Here is a 21,443-nt window from a genome sequence, read left to right on the forward strand (position 1 = left end):
TACCTTGGCATTGCTTTGACCTTAGCCCTGGTCGATGCCTGAGGATAGCGAAGAGCTCAAGGTTTCGCCTGTGCCATCCACGTGGCGCTTCTTGCATGGCCGATGGGACGTTCAGTCACTTGACTTGGTCCTGACACCTTCTGTGCCCCTGACCCACTCTCGACGGCGCATCGTACCCTTGGGCATTCTATCGATACGAAGTTTTCTGAGTTTAACCAGTGGTGCCAGGGCCATCCTCCCATCATCCGCCACGTGGCTCGATCATGCAGTGCATTCATTCGCGTCGTTTAGCGCTATAACTGCAATACTTCCATTTGCGTCGTTTGGCGCTCTAACTGCAATATTTAATTCTTCAACACTTTGAAACTGTCCTCATCATTTCTCCGCTTTTCGTAACCTACTTGCACCCTCTCTTCTTGCACCCTTTTTCTTCTTGCGAAGAGTTCTTCTAGTGTTCGTTTCCACCAGCGTTTTACCCTTGCGTTACCAGTGGGCCACACGCCTTCAAACCTCCCTGATTCTGTTCAAGAATGTCTTCTCGTGCTACTTCTCCCAGGGTCAACCCCAAGGACCCATATACTTGGGTTTCGAGCGAGCTTCTTGACGAATGCTCATGCTTACTCTCCACCAGGGCCATAAGGGAACACAAAGGGGATTCATGCTCCTATAATCACCGTGCCTTCGCGAGGAGGCACGACGACGACATTGCTGTGCTCCCTTGCACTCTAGGGGAGCCAGTATGCGGAGACGAACGGGCCAACGACGGGGTCCCCTTCTTTTACTTCTATCAGGTGGTTTTCAAGACAATCGGCGTGCGTCTGCCCTTCTCCCGGTTTGAGAAGGAACTGCTGACGGAAATCAATGCCGCTCCGGCCCAGTTATATCCCAACAGCTGGGCTTTTGTCAAGGCCTTTGACATCCTTTTCGGGTTTCTGGGTTGCGCACCCTCGGTTGACATCTTTCTTCACTTCTTTGAGGTGAAGAGGCAAAGGAACAACCTCTGGGTAACTCTCTGTAACGTTCCTGGCAGAGTTCTCCTGACCCCTTTCCAAAACTCATTCACTGGGTGGAAAGGCCGATTCTTCAAGATCTGCTGCTCTGACCTCGTTCCCTCCGCCCTGGATGGTTTTCCACTGTACTGGGTGAGGGAGACAAGGGCCCTCAAATCCAAACCCTTCAAGAAGCTAGCCCCGAATGACCAGGTGGTTTGCCGGATTCTCGCTGAGGCGGGAGGTTTTGACTCCGCCACCTTGATCAGTTTGGAGTTCAACGCTGGAACTCTCGAAAAGTATATATGTATGAGTCACTGCCCCAGAAACTTCCGCCTTTATTGCTTTCTATCTGTGTGTGTTTTGCTTCATGGTGTCTCTGACACATTCATCTCCCTTGGTGCAGGTTCGAAAATAAACCAAGAGCGGAGGACACGACTTACCCGAGCTCTGCGGACTGAGAGCGGGGCTTCGTCTTCTATCCCCCTCTCTGTGAGCATAAAACCCAAGAACTTACCGGCCTCTACCCCGAAGACACACTTCTCAGGGTTTAGCTTGAGGCGATACTTGGATATAGTGACGAACAACTCCTCCAGGTCTGCCATGTGTTGTGCCCTATCCTGCGACGCCACTACCATGTCATCCACGTAGGCGTATACATTCCTCCCTAGCATGGGCGCCAGGACCTTGTCCATTAGCCTTTGGTATGTGGAGCCCGCGTTTTTCAGCCCAAAAGGCATCACCTTATAACAGTAACTGCAAGTCTCTGTCATGAATGCAGTTTTGCTCTCATCTCTCGGGTGCATCTTGATCTGGTTGTACCCCGAGAATGCGTCCAGGAAGCTCAACACCTTGCTACCGGATGCACTATCCACCAACGCGTCGATGCTGGGTAGTGGGTACGAGTCCTTCGGGCACGCCTTATTCAAGTCCGTGAAGTCCACGCACATCCTCCACTTCCCATTCGCCTTTTTCACCAAGACGACGTTGGCTAGCCACTCAGGGTATTGAATCTCCCTGATGTGGCCAGCACTCAACAGCTTCTGCGTTTCATCCTTTACCACCAGCTGCCTTTCTTCGTTAAACTTTCTCCTTCTTTGGCATCCATGCTGAGGTGATGACACAGGAAATCAGGGTCGATGCCGGGCATATCCGAGGCGGACCATGCGAAAGCATCCAAGTGGCGTGGAATCACCTCTGCCACCCCTTCCTGTTCTTCTGGGCTCAGCAAACTTCCTAACTTAAACGTTTTGCCGCCAATCTCCCTCTCCACGGTGTTAGCTGCCGGTTGTTCCCTGCTATCATCCTCGACGGGCGCCGCCTCTTCCACGGGCGCCGCGTCGTCAGGGCCTTCTTCCATGGGTGCATCTGCTTCGGGCGTCGCCCTCGCAGGTATGGCCTCGTTAGGCGTTGACCCAGCGGGCGTCGCCTCAATCATCGTCGTGTCGACACTCGGCGGACGCTCATACACCATGAACACGCCTATCTTTGTTTTCAGGCTGTTCTCATAGCATTTCCTTGCCTCCTCCTGGTCTGACTTGATGACTATCACCTTGCCACTGAGGTCCGGCAGTTTTTACTTCATATGGCGCGTGGAGGCTACTGCGTTCAGCCGGTTCAACGCCGGTCTGCCCAACAAAATATTGTAAGCGGAGTTGGCGTTCACGACCAAGTACCGGATGCTTTCGGTACGCGAGGCTTCTCCATCCGTGAACGTAGTCCTCAACTCCAGGTAGCCTCGGACTTCCACCTGGTTATCCGCAAACCCATACAGGCACCCTGTGTAGGGCCTCAAAAGGTCGGGGGACAACCGTAACTTATTGAATGTCGACCAGAACATGACGTCTGCTGAACTTCCCTGGTCGAGAAGAACTCTGTGCACCTTTCTTCCAGCTGTGACAACCGAAATGACCACGGGGTCATTGTCGTGCGACACCATGTCTCGGAGGTCCCCTCTCGTGAATACGAGGTCCGACTCCCACGGCTCACCCGAGATCCTTTCTTCGATCGAGTTGACCCCCCTCGCGTATTTCTTTCGCTGGGAGGCGGTGGGTCCTCCGCCGGAAAAACCTCCAGCTATGGTATGGACCTCGCCGAGAACCGGTGTCTCGTGTGCTTGTTCTTCCGCTGGCAGCGGCAGGGTGGCGATCGTGGCGGGTTCCGCGACATAATCCTTCAAAAACCCGGTTCTCACCAACTCATCTAACTGGTAACCCAGTGACAGGCAATTATCAATGTGGTGACCGAAAGCCTCGTGGAACTCACACCAAGAGTCTTTCCGAGGTCCCAACACCTTATCAGACTTCGCCGGTCGCCTCAATCTCTCAGCTATATTAGGCACGGCGATCAGGTCCTTCAGTTCCACCACAAAATTGTATCTCGCCGGCCTCTTTCTTTCTCTGGCCGGGCGATCGCCTCCCGCCGGACCCCGGGGCTGGGGCTTTCTGGCCTCGTAGGGGCGTCTCCCCTCTGGTTTCTTCCTTCTCGTCGTGGTCTCATTGACCCTGGCGGGTTGAGTTCGCGTCGGTCCTCTCGGGCGCGAGGGCACGACGCTGGTGCGCTTCACACACACCTCTCCCTCAGAAGCGATATGTTCCACCGCCCGACGCCGTAGTTCAGTGAAAGTCCTAGGGCGGTTGCGAATGATGGATTCACCAAAAGGGCCGGGGCATACGCCTTTCACGAACGCGTACACAATCATGGGTTCCTCTGTTGTACCAACCTTTACTACCTGGGCCCCGAAGCGATTGATGTATTCCTTTAGGGTCTCCCCTTGATACTGTTTCACATCAAACAAATCGTAGGAAACCGGCGGCGGGGCCTTGTTTGCTAGGTATTGTTCCCTGAACAATCGTGACAGTTGTCGGAAAGAGGTGATATGGTCGTCCGGTAGGCTGATAAACCAATCCATAGCCATCCCAGTCAAGGTGCTCATAAAGAGCTTGCACTTGGCAGCGTCAGAGCCGCCTACTAGGACCATCTGTGTGTGAAACGCAGAGAGGTGCGTCTCAGGGTCCTCCATCCCGGTGAAGATCACCTTGGGCCCCGCGAACGTGTTTGGGATCACTGCATCCAGAATCTCCTGCGAGAAGGGAGTGGAAAACTCCCTTGGCGGGGAGAGGTTCTCCATCTCGTCATGTTCACGTTGCCCCCGATTATTTCGCAAACCCCGGCACAACTCCTCATTTATACGATGGAGCTCTTCATTCCTCTCATGCGAGGCTTCGAGATCTGCATGCATGCGTTCCTGTTCCAGTTTCGACTCCGCCATATCCTCTTGCAGCCCCCGCATTATCTCCAGGACCTGTTGCATGGACAGTTCTGCTGGGGCTGCGCGTGCAGTACCTCGTCTTGTGGTGGCCATTTTCACGGTCTCTTCAAACCTCCTCCAACGTTACTATAACTTGGTAGATCTTCTCAAACTTGCGATGGGAGTGATGTTTTATATCGGCCCCACGGTGAGCGCCAAATGTTCTGTCCGGTTGGCCTGGGACGTCTTCGTGCGCAACCTCAACCGTCAGCTAGGGACTCCTTCCCACTGGTTACCTGTGGATTCCTGCAAAGAAGGACAAAAGGGCGCCCTAACAGCCGTTTGCATTCCGACGCTCAAGTCAGCCAGCAAGAAACACCAAAAACTATGCACCTCCGTATCGGAGCACCGCGTATGGTACTCTAAAGGTGGTAAAAAGGAACTGTGTCTAGTGTCTGTTTTCTCGTTCTGGCCAAAACCCTCCCCTAGTCCCTTGTCAAAACCTCAAGGCTCGACCAAGCAACTAGAGTGTTTCTGGAAAATTAGCCAAAAGTTCGAACCCCGTTCCCAACATTCTCAGCGCTATTTAAACTACCCTAGCATTTAAAGCGTCTTAAAGCGCTTTTAATCATAAAACGTAACGCATTTAATTAACACGTCTAATTAGAAAACGTAGCGCATTTAAGATGTTGAAACGCTTGGGAGCTTTTATAGTACCTTAAATGCTCTAAACAGAAACTGTATTAAATGACTTTAATTACCTGGTACCTGACTAAATGGTGTTTCTATTCTGACCTGGCTGTCGTACACGTGGAGGGCCTCACAGCGCCATGACCCCATCTGGGGACGTTTCTTCGTGTGAGTCCTCCTGCTTAGGAGTGCTACTGCGCAAGGGGTGACCTTTTGGGTGCCAACTCATGCCCCCAATCCTCTAATCACTCACTTTGTGAGCGTATCTGCCTTCCTCTCGTACCCTGCACCCGGCTACCCTGGGCGTGACCCTCCTCTTGAGTCGTATCTGTCCGAAAGGTGTCTCTGGGGTGGCAGGGGTACTTCACGAGTCAGGCTGCCCTACACTGATGCTATCATTATGGCCTTGAAGCCACCTTTCTCTTCTCCTTATCACTACCCCGGATTATCGGGACCTGAGGCCTTCCCATGGCGTCGCTCCCTCCATGGTCTTTCCTACCCATGGGTATCGGGGAACCGCACTGTGATTGCCTTGCCTTAATGATATTTGATCTTGGCGACGCCCTGGTTGGGCGACGCCTTCACCTAGGCGACGCCTTGCCTTGGCGACGCTTCCTCTTGGCGACGCTGGTACTTGGCGTCTCTTCACCTAGGCGACACCTTGTGTTGACTTTGACTCCTGGCGTTGACTTTGACCTTGACTTTGTCAACTCCCGGATACGGGACGGTACAACCCTCTTCCAGCAATCATACAAGGGTTTCAAAGGGAAATTCTTCAAAATCCACTGCAGCAAATCAGACCCCACCCTCTTGAATGGGTCTCCCCTTTATTGGGTGAAGGAACCTGGGCTCAAGAAACCCAGAGGCCTCGAGGACTTACCCACACGGGAACGAGAGGAGTGCCACTTCTTACCCAACTTGGGAGCAGTGTTTAGCACTGTCGAGTTACTCAAGCTCGAATACAACCCTAAGGTGCTAAAGGGCTATATTGGTACCCCCTCTCCCTTATCTCTTGTGTGCATTGCTGGTTTAAATTCTTATGTTCTTTCATCTTCTTATGCAGGTATGGTGCTTAATTGATGTGAGTTGAATCAAGCATAGACACTTTTCAGCATAGGAACACAACAATATATGTGAAGAAAGACAACAATTAAGAGTTGAAAACAAGGACAAACAATTAGGAACAAGTGGAGGAACTTAAGGAATCATCATTGAAGTACAAATCCTTCTAATTGATTAACCAAACTCAAGATTGAGTGCCATTCCACAATGAATCGAAACAACACAAGGAATTGGAGATACAAATATAGAATCAAATTAAGCTACAAGTGCAGAATTGAAAGTAGAACACAAGATGAACAAGAATAATCGGTGGAAATTAATAAACAACACCTAAAAAGACAAACTACCGATTGAAATTGCTAAAAACATGGAAATGGAGATGGAAGGAAGAAGGAACTTAATTGGATGAAGACTTGAAGGATATGGACACGCCACTTGGAGATGATGATCCAAGATGAGTGCTAGTTGCCGCCACTTGAAGCCCTCCAAAGCTCACAAGAAAATACTTAGTTAAGGTGATCAAATCTTTCACAATTCTCTCTCAATTTGAGTAGAGTTTCCTTTCTTCAACTTTTCAATTTTGCATTTACAAGAGCATGGCCTCTCTATTTATAGTAAAAGAGGGCTGAAAATGAAAAGGCACAATTAAAAAACTAGACTATTCAAAATTGGAGCCAAAACAAGTCACATGAGAAGTGTGACTTGCGTTCCTACTTTGGCACCTCCTAAGACTATATCTACACCTACTCTTTTATGTCACATGGAAGGTGTGACTTTGTTTTGTACATTAGCACCCCTTATTTAATATCTACACCTTCCTTTTAAAGTTCTACTAAAAACTACACAAAAGTAATGACAAAAAGAGACATCCATTGATGCTCATTTATTAATGCTCGGCCTACTTGGGCTTGGGCTTAGGCTTAGGCTTAGGCTTGACAAAAAGAGACATCCATTGGGCTTAGGCTTGGCCTACTTGGGCTTGGGCTTCTTGGGCTTGGGCCTCATCTTTTGAAAAGAATAATAAGAAGAACTTTAAATGTTTTGGCCCTTGTCCATTCCTCCTATTAATAACATCTTTTTTATTCTCATCATTAATGCCGAAAAAATGAGGCAGTTGGTTGCTGTGGTGGCTCAACTGAAGGCTTCCCCAGGCCCCTTTGCTCCTGTCCCTTCTACCCCAGCCCCCGTTGACCAAAGGCTAAAAGGAGTGGCCGAGGTCAATGAGGTTGCTGCTTCCGAGAACGAGGATACCTGCTCTGGCCTCATCTTCAAGAGGAAGCACAAGACTGAAGTTGCTGTTCTTGCGCCATCGGGCTAAGACGGTCGAGATCCTTCGTACAGGGAGCACCCTGCCATTGCCTCTTCCCCTCGCGACATCGTGGTGGAAAAGGGTAAGGGGGAGAGTCCTTCAGGGGGCGACCGTGGTGAGCTCTTTGTTGATCTGCCAGTCTTTCTTCAGCGGGCGCTGCAATCCTTCCAGAACCAGGAGAGGCTGGAGAACTTGGAGGATAACCCCCTGCTGTATCACGTGTCAAGGTACCTTGGGGAGACTTTGGTTGGGTCCAACCTTCTTCTGTCCAAGATGCAGAAACTGAAGGAAGCAACTATCTGGGACGCCCTTCAAGTCAAAGAACTTACACGTCGTGACACTGGTAAGATCTTGGAGATGGCAGAGTTTCACAAGTTTGATCAAGAGACTAAGCAACTCTTGTTCGAGAAGTCCCAAGAAACTCTAAGGATCTACGCCAGGTACGATGATCTTCGGGCTGAAGTGGATGACTTGGCGGAGAAGCTTGGTAGCAGGGATGCAGAGGTGGCTCAACTGACTGAAAAATCGGCCAAGCTTGAAGAGGAGATGGCCAAGCTGAGAGAGGAGTTGATCTGTAAGGATGAACTCACCTGGGATGCCGTGGAGTCCTACGCAACAGGGTTTGAGGATGCCATGGCCCAGGTTGCCTGTTGCACCCTGGGGTGGATCTTTCCCAAACTGGGCTGATGAAGACAATCGTTGATGGGCAGCTGGTAGACGCTGATTAGTGGTGATTCTCCTTTGTATTTATTTTGTAGCCTGACAAACAGTTGATGCCTCTGTATATATATATATATATATATATATATATATATATATATATATTATTCCTGGAGTCTTTTCTTCTTTTAACTTGTCTTGCATATGCATGAATGCTTTCTTCTTCGAACTTGTTCCTAGTTGTCTTGCCTGTCTTGGATTAGTCTTGTTGACTAACAACATTTTGATGACTGTCCTTACCTAAGCAGCACGTTCCTTCACCAACCTGCTTGAACTTTAATTGGCCTTACCTTTGGCATACGAAGATAAGGCAGTTGTCTCGCTGTTATCAACCTTGGCGTATAAGGGCAAGGGATATGTCTTATTTCGAACCATGCTACTCTCGACCTGGACGTGTAAAGGCCAGGGAGAGGTTCGACTTTACTGGGAACCTTACTATTCTTGACCTTGACTTACAAAGGCAAGGGAGAGGTTCACTTCACTAGTCTCAACCTTGGTGTATAAAGGCAAGGGAGATATTTAACTGGAACCATACTGTTCTCGACCTTGTTTTACAAAGACAAGGAAGAGGTTCATTTTACTGATCTCGACCTCGACGTATAGAGGCAAGGGAGATATTTAACTGGGAACCATATTGTTCTCGACCTTTTCTTATAAAGACAAGGGATAAGTTCACTTACTGATCTCAACCTTGGCATATAATGGCAAGGGAGATATTTAACTGGGAACCATATTGTTCTCGACCTTGGCGTTCTCACAAAAGAGGGAGACTCACTAAGAACCTTACTATTCCCGACCTTGGAGATTTTACCCAAGGGAGAGGTTCACTGATTGCACTGTACAACATACTTGCAAATATATCTTTTTCAACTAAATTTTTATTGGGTGACCTCATTAAAAAACCCTGATAAGGGAAAAAGAGTCTCCCTTTAACTGTGTACAATAACATGATTAACTGAAACCGAACTTTAAATTGGCTCCATTCCAAGTTCGAGGAATTGTCCCACCTTCTAAGGTCTCGAGCTTGTACGCCCCGTTCCCAAGCGCCTCTGTCACACGAAATGGATCAGTCCACTTGGGAGATAACTTGTTCTCTAGTTGGTAGGGGTGGGCCTTTCGCATCACCAAGTCGACGACCTGGAACTGCCGAGGTCTCAACTTGGAGTTGTACTTGTACTCCACCCTTCTTTTCAAGGCTTCAGCCTTGATGCATGCTTCCTCCCTGACCTCATCCAATAGATCTATGTTCACCTTTCTATCTTCGTTGGATTCTTCAGCCACGAAGTTTTGAAAGCGTGGTGAACTCTCCTTAATTTCTACAGGGATCATCGCGTCTGAACCATACACCAAACTAAAAGGTGTTTCCCTGGTGGTGGACTGGGTAGTGGTGTGGTAGGCCCACACAATTCTAGGAACCTCGTATGCCTAAGTTCCCTTAGTTTTTCCAGTCTTCTCTTTAGACCCCAGAGCAAGACTCGGTTGGCAGACTCAACCTGCCCATTCGTTTGGGGGTGCTCTACTGATGCAAATACCTGTTTTATTCTGAGCTCCGTGCATAGCATGCCCAACTGTTGGTTTGCAAACTGGGTGCCATATCGAATACCAAGCGTTTTGGGATTCCAAAATGACATATTATGTTCTTCCATACAAAGTGCTGGATCTTGTGAGCTGTGATTTGCGCAACGGGCTCGACCTCTATCCACTTTGTAAAGTACTCAATGGCAACCACGAGATATTTCATCTGTCGAACTGCTATAGGAAATGGTCCCAGGATGTCGATCCCCCAGGTATGAAATGACCATGGGCTGTGGATCGATCGTAACTCCTCTAGGGGTGCATTATGCCAGTTAGTGTGTCGTTGGCATTGCTTGCATCGTTGTGCATACTTCGTGCAGTCTTCCCTCATGGTTGGCCAGTAGTATCCCGCGCGAATGGCTTTTGATGAGAGAGCTCGGCCGTTGATATGGCTCTCACATATCCCTTCGTGGAGTTCTGCCATGACGCGCGTGCATTGTTCACCATTTACACAAATCAGGATAGGGTGAGTATACCCATGTCTGAACAAATTCCCATCCACCAAGGTATAGCTGCTCGAATTCTTCTTAATTACTTTGGCCTCTATGGGCTCCAGTGGGAGTACCCCATCAACCAAGTAGCGTTTGTAGGGTGTGATCCGGGTTTCACCTTCTTCAACTAGGCAAACGTGCAACGACTTTTCCCTTGATAGGTTATATGCGCTTATTCTGGGTGTTTTCAACGTTTCTTGGGTCAGCGACCAGTGACTTCTGTTAATGCCTTTCGAGGTGCTCACTTGTTGGACTTCTGCTGTGCAATTTGTGGTGGTTTGAGGTGTCCTCAGGGTCTTCTGTATGACTGTCCTCTGTCTGCCCCCCTTGTTGAACTGACGAGCTTTGCTAGCAAGTTAGTTCGGCCATTCTGTTATCTGGGATGTGTACTAGTTCGAACACTGCAAAAGTCTCTTTCAAGATCTTACCATACTCCAAGTATGCGCCCATCTGAGGGTCCTTGGCCTGATATTCCCCCGTAACCTGCTCCGTTACTAACAGGGAATCACTCTTTGCCAGCAAACTCTTAGCACCCATCTGCTTAGCTAGTAACATTCCTGCGATCAAGGCCTCATATTCAGCTTGGTTGTTACTAGCCTTGAAGGCAAACCGTAGGGCCTGCTCGATCAGCAACCCATTTGGTCCTTCCAGAATGACACCAACCCCACTACCCTGTTGGTTGGAGGACCCGTCTACGGAGAGGACCCATCTAGAATTTGGTTCCTCTTGGTGTGTGGCTGCCAATGAGAGCTCTACTATGAAGTCAGCATAAACTTGGCCTTTGATAGGTCCTATTGGTTCGTACTGCACATCGAACTCTGATAACTCAATCGCCCAGCGCACCATTCGACCTGCCACATCGGGCTTCGGTAAGACCTTGCGAATAAGGAGGTCTATCATCACTATTACGGTGAAACTCTGGAAGTAGTGGCGGAGCCTACGCGCTGAAAACACTACCGCTAGGGCTGCTTTTTCTATGGCCTAGTATCTTGCCTCAGGCCCTTGCAAAACTTTGCTGACAAAATATGTGGGCTTCTGCACATGATCCTGCTTCTGGACGAGGACCGAGCTGATCGCCCGATCTGTGATGGCGAAGTACAAACAGAGTGGGGTACCTAGCAGCGGCTTGCATAGTACTGGGGGCTGGCTAGATATTCTTTTAACTTGAAGAACGATTCTTCGCACTCCTTAGTCCATATGAACCTGTTATTCCTCTTTAAACACTAGAAATAGGGATGTCCCTTATCCCCTCCTGCCGATACAAATCAGGATAAAGCGGCCATTTGCGCTGTCAATTGTTGTACTTTTTTGACTGAGATCGGACTCCTCATGGCTATAATCGCAGCGCACTTCTCGAGGTTTGCCTCTATCCCACACTCGGTGAGTAGGAACCCTAAGAACTTTCATGCCTCTACCCCAAACACACATTTTTCTAGGTTTAACATCAATCTATACTTGGCTATCATGGTGAGTAACTCCTCGAAATCAGCAACGTGCTGATCCTTCACCTGGGAGCTCACCACCATGTCATCCACATATGCCTAGACATTTTGCCCTATCATGGGAGCGAACACTCTATCCAATAACCTTTGATAGGTTGCACCTGCATTCTTGAGCCCAAAATGCATCACCTTATAGAAGTAACAGTAGAGCTCTGTCATGAACAACGTCTTGCACTTGTGTCTGGGATGCATCCGAATCTGGTTATATCTAGAGTAAGCATCCCGGAAGCTAAGAAGTTTTCATCCTGACGCGCTGTCCACCAAGGCGTCAATACTGGGCAGTGGGTATTAGTCCTTCGGGAAAGCTTTATTCAAATCTATGAAGTTGACGCACATCCTCCACTTACCACTTGCCTTCTTGACCAATACTACATTGGCTAGCCATTCGGGATACTAGAACTCCCTTTTGTGGCCAGCATCCAACAACTTCTTGGTCTCCTGCCTGTTGACCAGTCGCCTCTCTTTGTTAAACTTTCTTCATCTCTGGCGTACTGGTCGAACCTGGGGGTCCATGGTGAGGCGATGCCACAAGAAATCGGGGTCGATGCCAAGCATGTTTGAGGCAGACCACGCGAAGGCATCCATGTGTCGCGTTATTACCTCGAGAATCTGGTCCTATGCCTCCTGGCTTAGGGATCTGCCGAGTTTGAACTTCTTTCCCCCAATCCCCCTTTCCAGCACCTCCTTCGTGGGTTCAGGCCGATCTTCTCGGGAGATCTCTACTCGGGTAAACCTCTCTCCCTAAAGGTTGGTTGGTTACGGTACACACCCCTCTCTTCGTCTTCAGGCTATTCTCATAGCACTTCTTTGCCGCCTTCTGGTCAGACTTGATTGTTATCACGGCTCCCTCAGAAGAAGGTAACTTCATCTTCATATGCCTCGTCGAGGCTACTGCTCTTGTTCTGTTTAGGGCAGGTCTGCCCAAAAGAATGTTGTAAACCGAAGGGGCGTTGACAACAAGGTACCTTATGTTAATTGTGCGAGACGCTGTGCCATATGTGAAAGTGGTCCTTATTTCCATGTGCCCTCGCACCTCCACCTGGTCCCCAATGAAGCCATATAGGCAACCGTCGTAAGGTCTCAACTGATCGATCGACAACAACAGCTTATTGAAAGTCGACCAGAACATCACATTTGTCGAACTCCCCTGATTGACGAGGACTCTATGTACCTTTCTTCCTTCCATCACTACTGAGATCACCATGGGATCGTTGTCATGTGGAACCACATCTTGCAGATCAGCCTTCGTGAAGAAGAGGTTAGGTTCCGGGGACTGGTCAGGCTCACCTGCTTCCACTACCATCACCTCTCTAACATACTTCTTTCGCTGGGAGGCAGTACATCCTCCTCTTGAGAATCCTCCATAAATTGTGTTGATCTCTCCATGGACAGGTATTTGATGTCCTTGATCTCCTGTGGGGACCGCTGTCGTTGAGGCCCCTTGGTTCTCTTGTAGGTACTCCTTTAGGAAACCGCTCCTTACCAGCTCGTCTAACTGGTACCCCAACGCTAAGCAGTTGCGCAAGCTGTGGCCAAAGGCTTGGTGGAATTCGCACCAAGTGTCTTTGTTGGGCCCCAATCTTCTGTCGGTCTTCGGGGGTGACTTCAGTCTATCTGCCACGTTAGGGATAACGATTATCTCTTTGAGATCCATTCAGAAGTTGTGTCTGGTGGGGGCACCTTCCTTTGTCTATGCCCTCGTCTAAGGCTTCCTCGTTTCATACGGTGGTTGCTTTCTCGGGGCTTTCTTCTCTGTCGTGGCCTCGTGCACTCTCATGGGCTGAGAACAACCAGTTTCCCGAGGTCTAACAAGGTCATTACTTCCTCACTTTTCTGTTACCTTTTCCTCTACGCAGATGTGGGCCACAACTCGACGTCGGATGTTGCAAAACGTCTTTGGGCGACACCTTATCAGCGAATCACTGAAGGGTCCTGACAACACTCCTCGCCTGAAAATGTGTACTGCTCCTGCCAGTTGACTTAGCGTTAAAGCGTTGCCTCGTCACGAACCTCCTCACCAGCTTGACTCCACGTGCCCTTCAAGTCCACACCACAGAAAGCTTCTTTTGAGAACCTGAAAACACAAGGTGGCGCCTCTGCGGCCGGTGGCGCTCCGACGCTCAAGTCAGTACAAGAACACCCAAAAAATCAGAGAAAATATGCTCTGTAGGACCGTACTAAAGCACACAACCCTAGCAAACGAGCCGTAATGAAAAACATACCTCTTCCAATTCTGTTAAGTTTACCTTTATAGCTAGGTTTCTTCTCTCTCCAGGCCATTATGCTTTTGGACGCATGGCTCGTATCCAGCCCTGCACGTGTCGCCATCTGGGCTGGGGTAGCAGGTAGCGCCCAGCCCTACACGTGTCATCATCTGAGCTAGGGTAACTCGAGCGTCATTTCTCTATTTCATCCAACCCTACACGTGTCATCATCTGGGTTGAAGTAACAGGTAACATCCAACCCTACACGTGTCGTCATCTGGGTTGGGGCAACTTGAAGTTTATTTCTGTGTAGTAACCAGCCGCGCGGCTAAGTCCTCTGCTCAAGGAGCAAACTAACACGCAATATGCCCTAGAACACCATCTGACCAGGCGAGTATCGGGTGCAGCATAATGCACCATCTCTGTGACATCGCTTGTCGCTGATGGTACCTTCCTTACTGCTACATCATGCATGTTCTAGCTGGGGAAATCTTGCCACCAGCGAATGTCCATTATGGGAATCCTGTCGCTGATGGACAAGTTGTTCCCTTCCCCCTACTCGACCTCCATGCCCCATTCTAGCGCAACAATCATCTTACTGAACTTGCCCGCTTGAACTTACTCTTCTGAGCCTCCAGCAGCTTTAACTAAGTTTACTGGGAGATCCGGCGATGTGCTTCTTGCGGCGATGTCAAGCCATCTGGTCGCCAATTGTCTAACACGTCGACGTTATACAATCTTGGCGAACCGATCATGTATGTTGTAACACGCCGCTTCCACAAACGGCGACTACACTGGCTTCTGAACCACTCACCCCTCTTTAGCCACGTGCTCTGCGGCATTCCATCAAAACCCGCCTCACGTAGTCACGTGCTAGACACGTCATCACACCCGATGACCTGGTTGGTACAGAACACAATAAACATTTATCAATGAATCCAAATATTATAATGATATCTATCTTAACTTCAAAACATTTAAATCAAATAACAATAAATAGTAGTATTTTTAAAGTTTTTAAAAGCATAGGTGATCCTGCCTGTTGACCAGAACGTTGGAACCTGCCTCGTCAAAGGATCAACGTGTGCACCGCTTCAAACTTCCGTCCTTCTTCAAGATCCACCTCAAGAACCTGCAAAAGAACAGAGCGGCGCCGCTGCGGCCGATCGCACTCCAACGCCCAAGTCAGTGACCGAACCACCAAATACTAAGAGCAAGAACACTCAAGAAATCTCAAGGAACCGTGCAATGTTCTCTCTCACAGTAAGCTCTAGAACTCGCAAGCGTAAAGAGTATAATCTGAATGTGCGTACCTCAGAAGTTCGTTGAGAACTCTTACATACCTGGTCACTTTCTCTCTCCTGGTAGTTACAGACCTGGACACGTGGCTCGCATCCAGTCGTACACGTGCCATCATCTGGAGCCTCCTTGACTTGGGCGCTGCTTCTGACTCTCTTTTTGGCTAAGTTACTTATGCATGGTACTGCCCAGTGCATAGCTAACTTGGGAGCGCGATCTCTACTGGAATTGGCGAGTTAGGGTGCTCTCGTACACCTTCCCTGTGGTCTCGCCGGCCGCCTTCATAATCTGCACCACCTTCATCTTCGGCGATGTGTTTGCTCTGTCGATCTCCAATCACTTGGTCGCCTGAATTTATCATCTGGCGACTTCATCTTCAACTAGGCGATCGCCTGTCCTGGTATGCTGGAGATCGGAACACGCCAACTTAATAACTGGCGACTACACGAACCCCCCGACTTCCTTCCCTTCTGCAAATTTGGCGCCTTGTCAACACGCCTACACTGTAGCTTGATGCCACGTCATCACTTCCGCCTACCAGGGCGGTACACAAGCCCCCCAGTCTTAAGCGAAGACATGTCCAACGAAAAGACTGAAAGAGTCACGTCAACACCGATCTACGTGGCACTGACGCAGAATTCCAAGCGGTTGTACTTTCTGCTTCTCTGACGCTCCACCAAACCCCTCACCCATCGCTCGACACGTGGCTTCATCAACGGTTACCTTCAGTTACCGTTTGGGCTTCCCAAACCCATTTCGAAAAACCCTTAAACCCATTTTCGCTCCACTGTTCCATCACTTTTCTTCGTATTCTCAAATGCTCTAACTTTCTTCTGCAAAAAAGCTCTCAGCGTTCTTCAACATTCTGAATCACCAGCATCTTTCACCGCCTTCCTGATCATAAAAAGGTACTTCCTTTCCTTTTTCTGCTGGTTTTTCCTGCATTTTAACCGATTTGCATCATCCTCTAACTGTCTGGTGCATACGTTGTGGGTTGTTTTTTTCCATTTCTCCTTTTCTCGTAACTTAGGGTTGCGTCAATCGTTGCAACGAACCTACGTTCGTTCGTTTTTCACCCTTCTCCCATGATCGAGTCAGCCTCTGCGAACCCTGATCATTTTTCCTTTTCTTCTTCCTTTGCAGCTTCAACAATGACTCGCTCAAAGATCACCCCAAATCCTCCTCCTTCATCACGAAACCCTTCCTCACAAGCACACGACCCACCGCGAGCACGCGGCGCTTCATCTTCTCAGGCTGAGAGGCCTGCACCTTCCCGCACCAACCTGGCCCAGGCGACTCCGCCTGTCACCGGAGGAACCTCCGTCCCCCCACCAGACTTCAAAAAACTCTATCCCTGGGCCAACTCGACCCTGTTGAGGGAAACGTCTTCTGTGAACACTGCTGGGGCAGTTTTGCGATTGACGAAGGGGGATGAGCTTCACCAATCATTCCACAAGGAGCACGACGAGAAGATGACGGTGCTACCTTGCCCCTCCGACCTGCCAGTTTGCGCTGATGACAAGGCAAACAATGATGGACCCTTCTGTTTCGTCTACACAACTCTATTCAAGAAGGTGAAACTCAGGTTTCCCTTCACTCGCTTTGAGAGGGAGCTTCTCACCGAGCTCAACATCGCCGCCGCCCAGCTTCATCCCAACAGTTGGGCGTTTGTGCGGGCATTCCAAGTTATGTGCGACCACCTGGGGTTGCCAGCATCTGTAGATGTCTTCTTGTTTCTCTTCGAAGCCAAGCACCCAGGAGACCGCCTGTGGGTAAGATTGAATGGGATTGCTGGGAGGTCCATCCTCTCCATCTTCCAGCAATCCTATAAAGACTGGAAGGGCAAATTTGTCCAGATACGCCCCAACAAGAAAGACGCGTCGTTGCTCGACGGCTTCCCCTTGTACTGGGTAAACAAGGGGAACAAAGAGTCCAAAAGCAGCTTCAGGAGACCCAGAAGTCCTGATAGCATGGGTGCCTTGGACAGGGACCTTTGCTTCTTTTGGAAGAGCGTTGCAGATGCCAACATCACCTTCCTCACCACCACGCTCATCTGCTTCGAATTCTTCGAGGACCTACTCGAAATTCGAATAGGTTAGAACGTTTAAGTTCTTGTTCTAATACTACTTCCGTTAACCGTTTCTGGGCGTCTTGTGCGTTGTGCACAAGACTTTGGTTTTATTTTTCTGCACCCTTTATCGGCTTTGCTGCATATTGCCTTATGCATTTATTTTCTCTCTGAACTAACCCATGCATTTTTGCTCTATGCAGATAATATGTTGGGCCAGGGCAAGCTCGCTGAATTGAGGGCGCTCGCCCGAACCCATGGGTTGGCAACGGGTTCCCAAACAGTGCCAAACTCTGTGGTGGAGATCGCCGCCGCTCAAGGCAGATCTCCACCCAGGGGCCCAGCTCCCTCCGACGTCCAACCCGCCGCCCAACGCAAGAAACTTGTCCTTAGGAAACCCAAGAGGAAAGCCCCCCAGGTAGTCCACGAGGAGGAGGAGGAAGACGACGAGGCCACTGAAGATGGCCTTGTTACGAAGAGGAAGAGGGTGGCACCTTCTTCACCATCTGCGCCACCCCCTCTTCCAACATCAACACCGCCATCCACACCTGCTCCACCTCCAACACTGCCATCTCCACCAGCTCCTGCCTCACCAGTCCAAGCAATTCCTTTGGCCACTGCGCCACCTGCGGTTGAGGCCCCCAAGCCAAATTTCATGGAGGACCCCCCAAGCGCCTCAACTCCTTGTGCAACAGCCGGAGGGGGTCCTCCTTCAAATGCCTCAACCGCAGACGTTGCTCCAATCGGGGATGAGGTTGCACACACCTCTCCAATTCTGATTACTGAATCCCCGACGTCGCCACCGCGCCAAGAAGCACCTGCTGATCAACCAACTAAAGAAGGTGGCGGCGATAGCCAACAACAGGCCCACCCGGTGCCTCCACCAGCAAGCCTCTCTCTCGAGGTCACAAGGATGTGGGAGCCTTTCTCTGCTAAACTGAAGATGATGGCAGAAGACTTCCCCACCATTATAACTAGAGCTGTGGAGAGCTCCACCAGGAAGCTCCAGGACGACCTCTTCAACCTTCGAACTGAGAATAGCACCATGAGGGTTGAGGTGGAAAAGTTGTCCTTCAATCTGACACTCGTGGAGATTGAACACTCCCGAGTAGAAGACGCGATGAGCACCGAGCTCCGGTTGGCGCGCAAGGAGGCCACCGATCTACGCCACAAGGTGCAGCTTCTGGCTCAAGAGAAGATTGATCTGGAAAGCAAGATTGTGCCTTATCGCGTTAAGGTGGCTGACCTAGAAGCCTTAATAAAAACTAACACCGCCAAGGTGAAGAAACTGAAGCAGAGGTCCGCTGATCGGGAGATCTTCCTGGGAAAGGTGGAAAAGGCGAGGGACGACGCCATGGCTGAGCTTGCCGAGGCCAACAAAGAGAAGGGGAAGATCGCTGCTGAATTGGGCCAAGTGCAAGCAGAATCCAAGAAGGTTGCTGAAGACCTTCTCCAGGCTCAAGAAATCAACGAAAAACTCAAGAAGCAAGTTGAAGAGCTGGAGCAGCAGAACAAGGGGCTGAAAGAACAAACTGAAGAACTCAAGAAACAGATTGAAGAGCTTAATCTGAGTTCTGCCCAAATTCTGGCTGCTGGATTCGAAGCTGCACGGGAACAATTCGCCTGCTTGTTCCCCGATCTGGATCTCAGCATGGTGTCCCTTAACAATGAGGTGGTGGATGGGAAAGTGGTTCCCGCTGAAGACTGATCAATTTCCCCTCATTCACCACCTTTATGCTTCTTCTTTGTATGTAATTTGTAATAAACCCTTTCCCTCTTTCTGTATATGTGCCCGAACTGGTACTTACTTAATGAAATTACCTTGGTATTTCTTCCTGTTAACTTCTTTGTCTGCTTTTAACTTTCATTGCGTGATTTACTTCAAAGAAATGACTTAGCGAATTTGTAGGCACGATCTTATACATAATTGCTTCGAACCACTTCAACTTCAAACAATAATCACTTTAACAACTCGTAATCTTAAGGCAATTAACCTTAGCGTAAGATTACTCTTCAAGCAACGAACTTTAACTCAACTACTGGCTTAAAACATTGCTTCACCCGATCTGCTTCATCAAAATGGGTCTTTAGCTTTCTCGCCACTGTTTGAACTTTTCCTGGTCGCCAAAGACTCTTGGCGACATCAACTTCTTTCTGGCTTCATACCTTGGCCATTGTTCTTTTATCTGGGGGTAGAGGCGCCTTTCGGATCCTCCTCTACCTTCCTAGACTTCAGAACAAAAGACCGGGTGGCTAGGCGCTCTCTTCGAACCTACCTTAGCCACCTTCCAAACTTCGTCCACCCTTAACACCATACCTGAACTTGTTCGAGACGAGAAGGATTTTATCTTGCCTGAACTCGCTCATAGGCGAGAAGGTCTTTAACTCGCCTGAACTCGCTCATAGGCGAGAAGGTCTTATAACTCGCCTGAACTCGCTCATAGGCGAGAAGGTCTTTTACTTGCCTCTACATTGCCCCGGGGGTTACATCTTCTCGCCCCCAGAAACACTGAGGACTTTTCACTGGTGCCTCTACATTGCCCCAGGGGTTACATCTTCTCGCCCCCAGAAACACTGAGGACTTTTCACTGGTGCCTCTACATTGCCCCAGGGGTTACATCTTCTCGCCCCCAGAAACACTGAGGACTTTTCACTCTTCCTCGCCTGCGCTCGCTCGACGGCGAGGAGGTCTTTATCTTGCCTCAGAACGCGCGAAGGCGTTGAGGTCTTTTAACTGGTGCCTCCGATCGCCGAAAGACGATGAGGACTTAAAACTTTAACTTGTGCCTCCGATCGCCGAAAGACGATGAGGACTTAAAACCTTAACTGATGCCTCCGATCGCCAAAAAAACGATGAGGACTTAAAACTTTAACTGATGCCTCCGATCGCCGAAAAACGATGAGGACTTCAAACTTTTTAGAAAGCATGCAATATATCTTTAACTTGTCTTAAGTCACGTATACGTGACAAGGTCTTTCTTCAAAACTTTCTGAAAACAACAGGCACGCAATCTAAAACAACTTGTATTTTGAAAACTTCTCTTTATTGGGTGGCCTCGTTAAAAACCCTCCTTAGGGAAAAAAGAGTGCCCCCTTCAAACTGTTTTAACAGAGACATTGTAATGTAACTTCGTGTTTATCTTTACTTACAAAGTTCTCAACTGTAATATAACTTGAGGTGCGTAGCGTTCCAAGTGCGAGGAATCGCCCCTCCTTCCAATGTCTCTAAGCGGTAGGCGCCGTTCCCGAGCGCCTCGGTTATTCTGAACGGTCCAGTCCACTTGGGCGACAGTTTATTCTCCATCTCGTACTGGTGGGCTTTCCTCATCACCAGGTCGCCTTCTCTAAACTGTCTCGGCATCACCTTCGAGTTATATCTTCGTTCAATCCATCTCTTCACCGCTTCAGCCTTCAATCTCGCCTCTTCCCTGACCTCATCCAGTAGATCCAGGTTCAGCCTTCTCTCTTCATTCGAGTCTTCCTCTACAAAGTTCTGGAATCTCGGCGAGCTCTCCTGGATCTCTACTGGAATCATTGCGTCACACCCATAGACCAAGTTGAACGGGGTCTCATGGGTTCCTGACTGCTCGGTGGTGTGGTACGCCCAGATTATACGGGGTACCTCCTCAGCCCAGCTTCCTTTGGCTTTCTCTAGCCTTCTCTTCAAACCTCTCAGCAACACCCGATTAGCTGACTCCACCTGGCCATTTGTCTGAGGGTGCTCGACGGATGCAAACACTTGTTGAATTCCCACCCCTTCGCAAAGCTTCTTCAACAGGTGGCTTGCAAACTGAGTCCCATTGTCCGACACCAGGCGCTTGGGCACTCCAAACCGGCACACAATGTTCTTCCACACGAAACCTTCGATCTTGTGTGCGGTGATCTGGGCCACTAGTTATGCTTCGATCCACTTGGTGAAATACTCAATCGCCACCACCAAGTACTTCATCTGCCTGATCGCCAGCGGGAATTGATGTGATTCCAATAGCCACATAGAACAAGATTCTTGACATTTTTAGGAATCACCTAGAGCTGGAAAATATAGAGGCACTTTCTTAGAAGTTGGATCATGGTTCTAAGTCAAGAACTCACCAATAACAAGTACCAAATCCCAAACTCATTTGGATGAACCAAATATTGTCAAATTGAATCAACAAAGGAATTATAAAATGGATTGACCGAACAGAATTAGGCAAGAACACATATGAACCGAACATAAAAGGAATTGAAAACAAAAACAGAACATAGGTGCTGGAAAATTGGAATAGCCGAACCAAAACAAAT

At 49.2% G+C, this 21,443-nt stretch overlaps 3 protein-coding genes across 3 annotated transcripts; all 3 read right to left on the reverse strand.

The window, feature by feature from the left end:
* Positions 1 to 8,971: 8,971 nt before the first annotated feature.
* Positions 8,972 to 9,349, reverse strand: LOC137838375 (uncharacterized). The gene has a single exon (XM_068647619.1). It carries the CDS (start codon positions 9,347 to 9,349, stop codon positions 8,972 to 8,974), a length of 378 nt encoding a protein of 125 aa, XP_068503720.1.
* Positions 9,350 to 10,434: 1,085 nt separating this feature from the next.
* On the reverse strand, positions 10,435 to 10,986 carry LOC137838377 (uncharacterized). Its single transcript, XM_068647620.1, has one exon. The coding sequence runs from the start codon at positions 10,984 to 10,986 to the stop codon at positions 10,435 to 10,437; it is 552 nt and encodes a 183-aa protein (XP_068503721.1).
* Positions 10,987 to 12,282: 1,296 nt separating this feature from the next.
* Positions 12,283 to 13,242, reverse strand: LOC137838378 (uncharacterized). The gene has a single exon (XM_068647621.1). It carries the CDS (start codon positions 13,240 to 13,242, stop codon positions 12,283 to 12,285), a length of 960 nt encoding a protein of 319 aa, XP_068503722.1.
* Positions 13,243 to 21,443: the final 8,201 nt, after the last annotated feature.

Source organism: Phaseolus vulgaris, chromosome 4, assembly GCF_000499845.2.
Source record: "Phaseolus vulgaris cultivar G19833 chromosome 4, P. vulgaris v2.0, whole genome shotgun sequence".
Classification (NCBI taxonomy): Eukaryota; Viridiplantae; Streptophyta; class Magnoliopsida; order Fabales; family Fabaceae; genus Phaseolus; species Phaseolus vulgaris.

What these genes read in the sequence shown, in the direction of transcription:
- LOC137838377 (XM_068647620.1), bottom strand. Translation starts at nt 10,986, where the DNA reads ATGATAGACCTCCTTATTCGCAAGGTCTTACCGAAGCCCGATGTGGCA.
- LOC137838375 (XM_068647619.1), bottom strand. Translation starts at nt 9,349, where the DNA reads ATGATCCCTGTAGAAATTAAGGAGAGTTCACCACGCTTTCAAAACTTC.
- LOC137838378 (XM_068647621.1), bottom strand. Translation starts at nt 13,242, where the DNA reads ATGGATCTCAAAGAGATAATCGTTATCCCTAACGTGGCAGATAGACTG.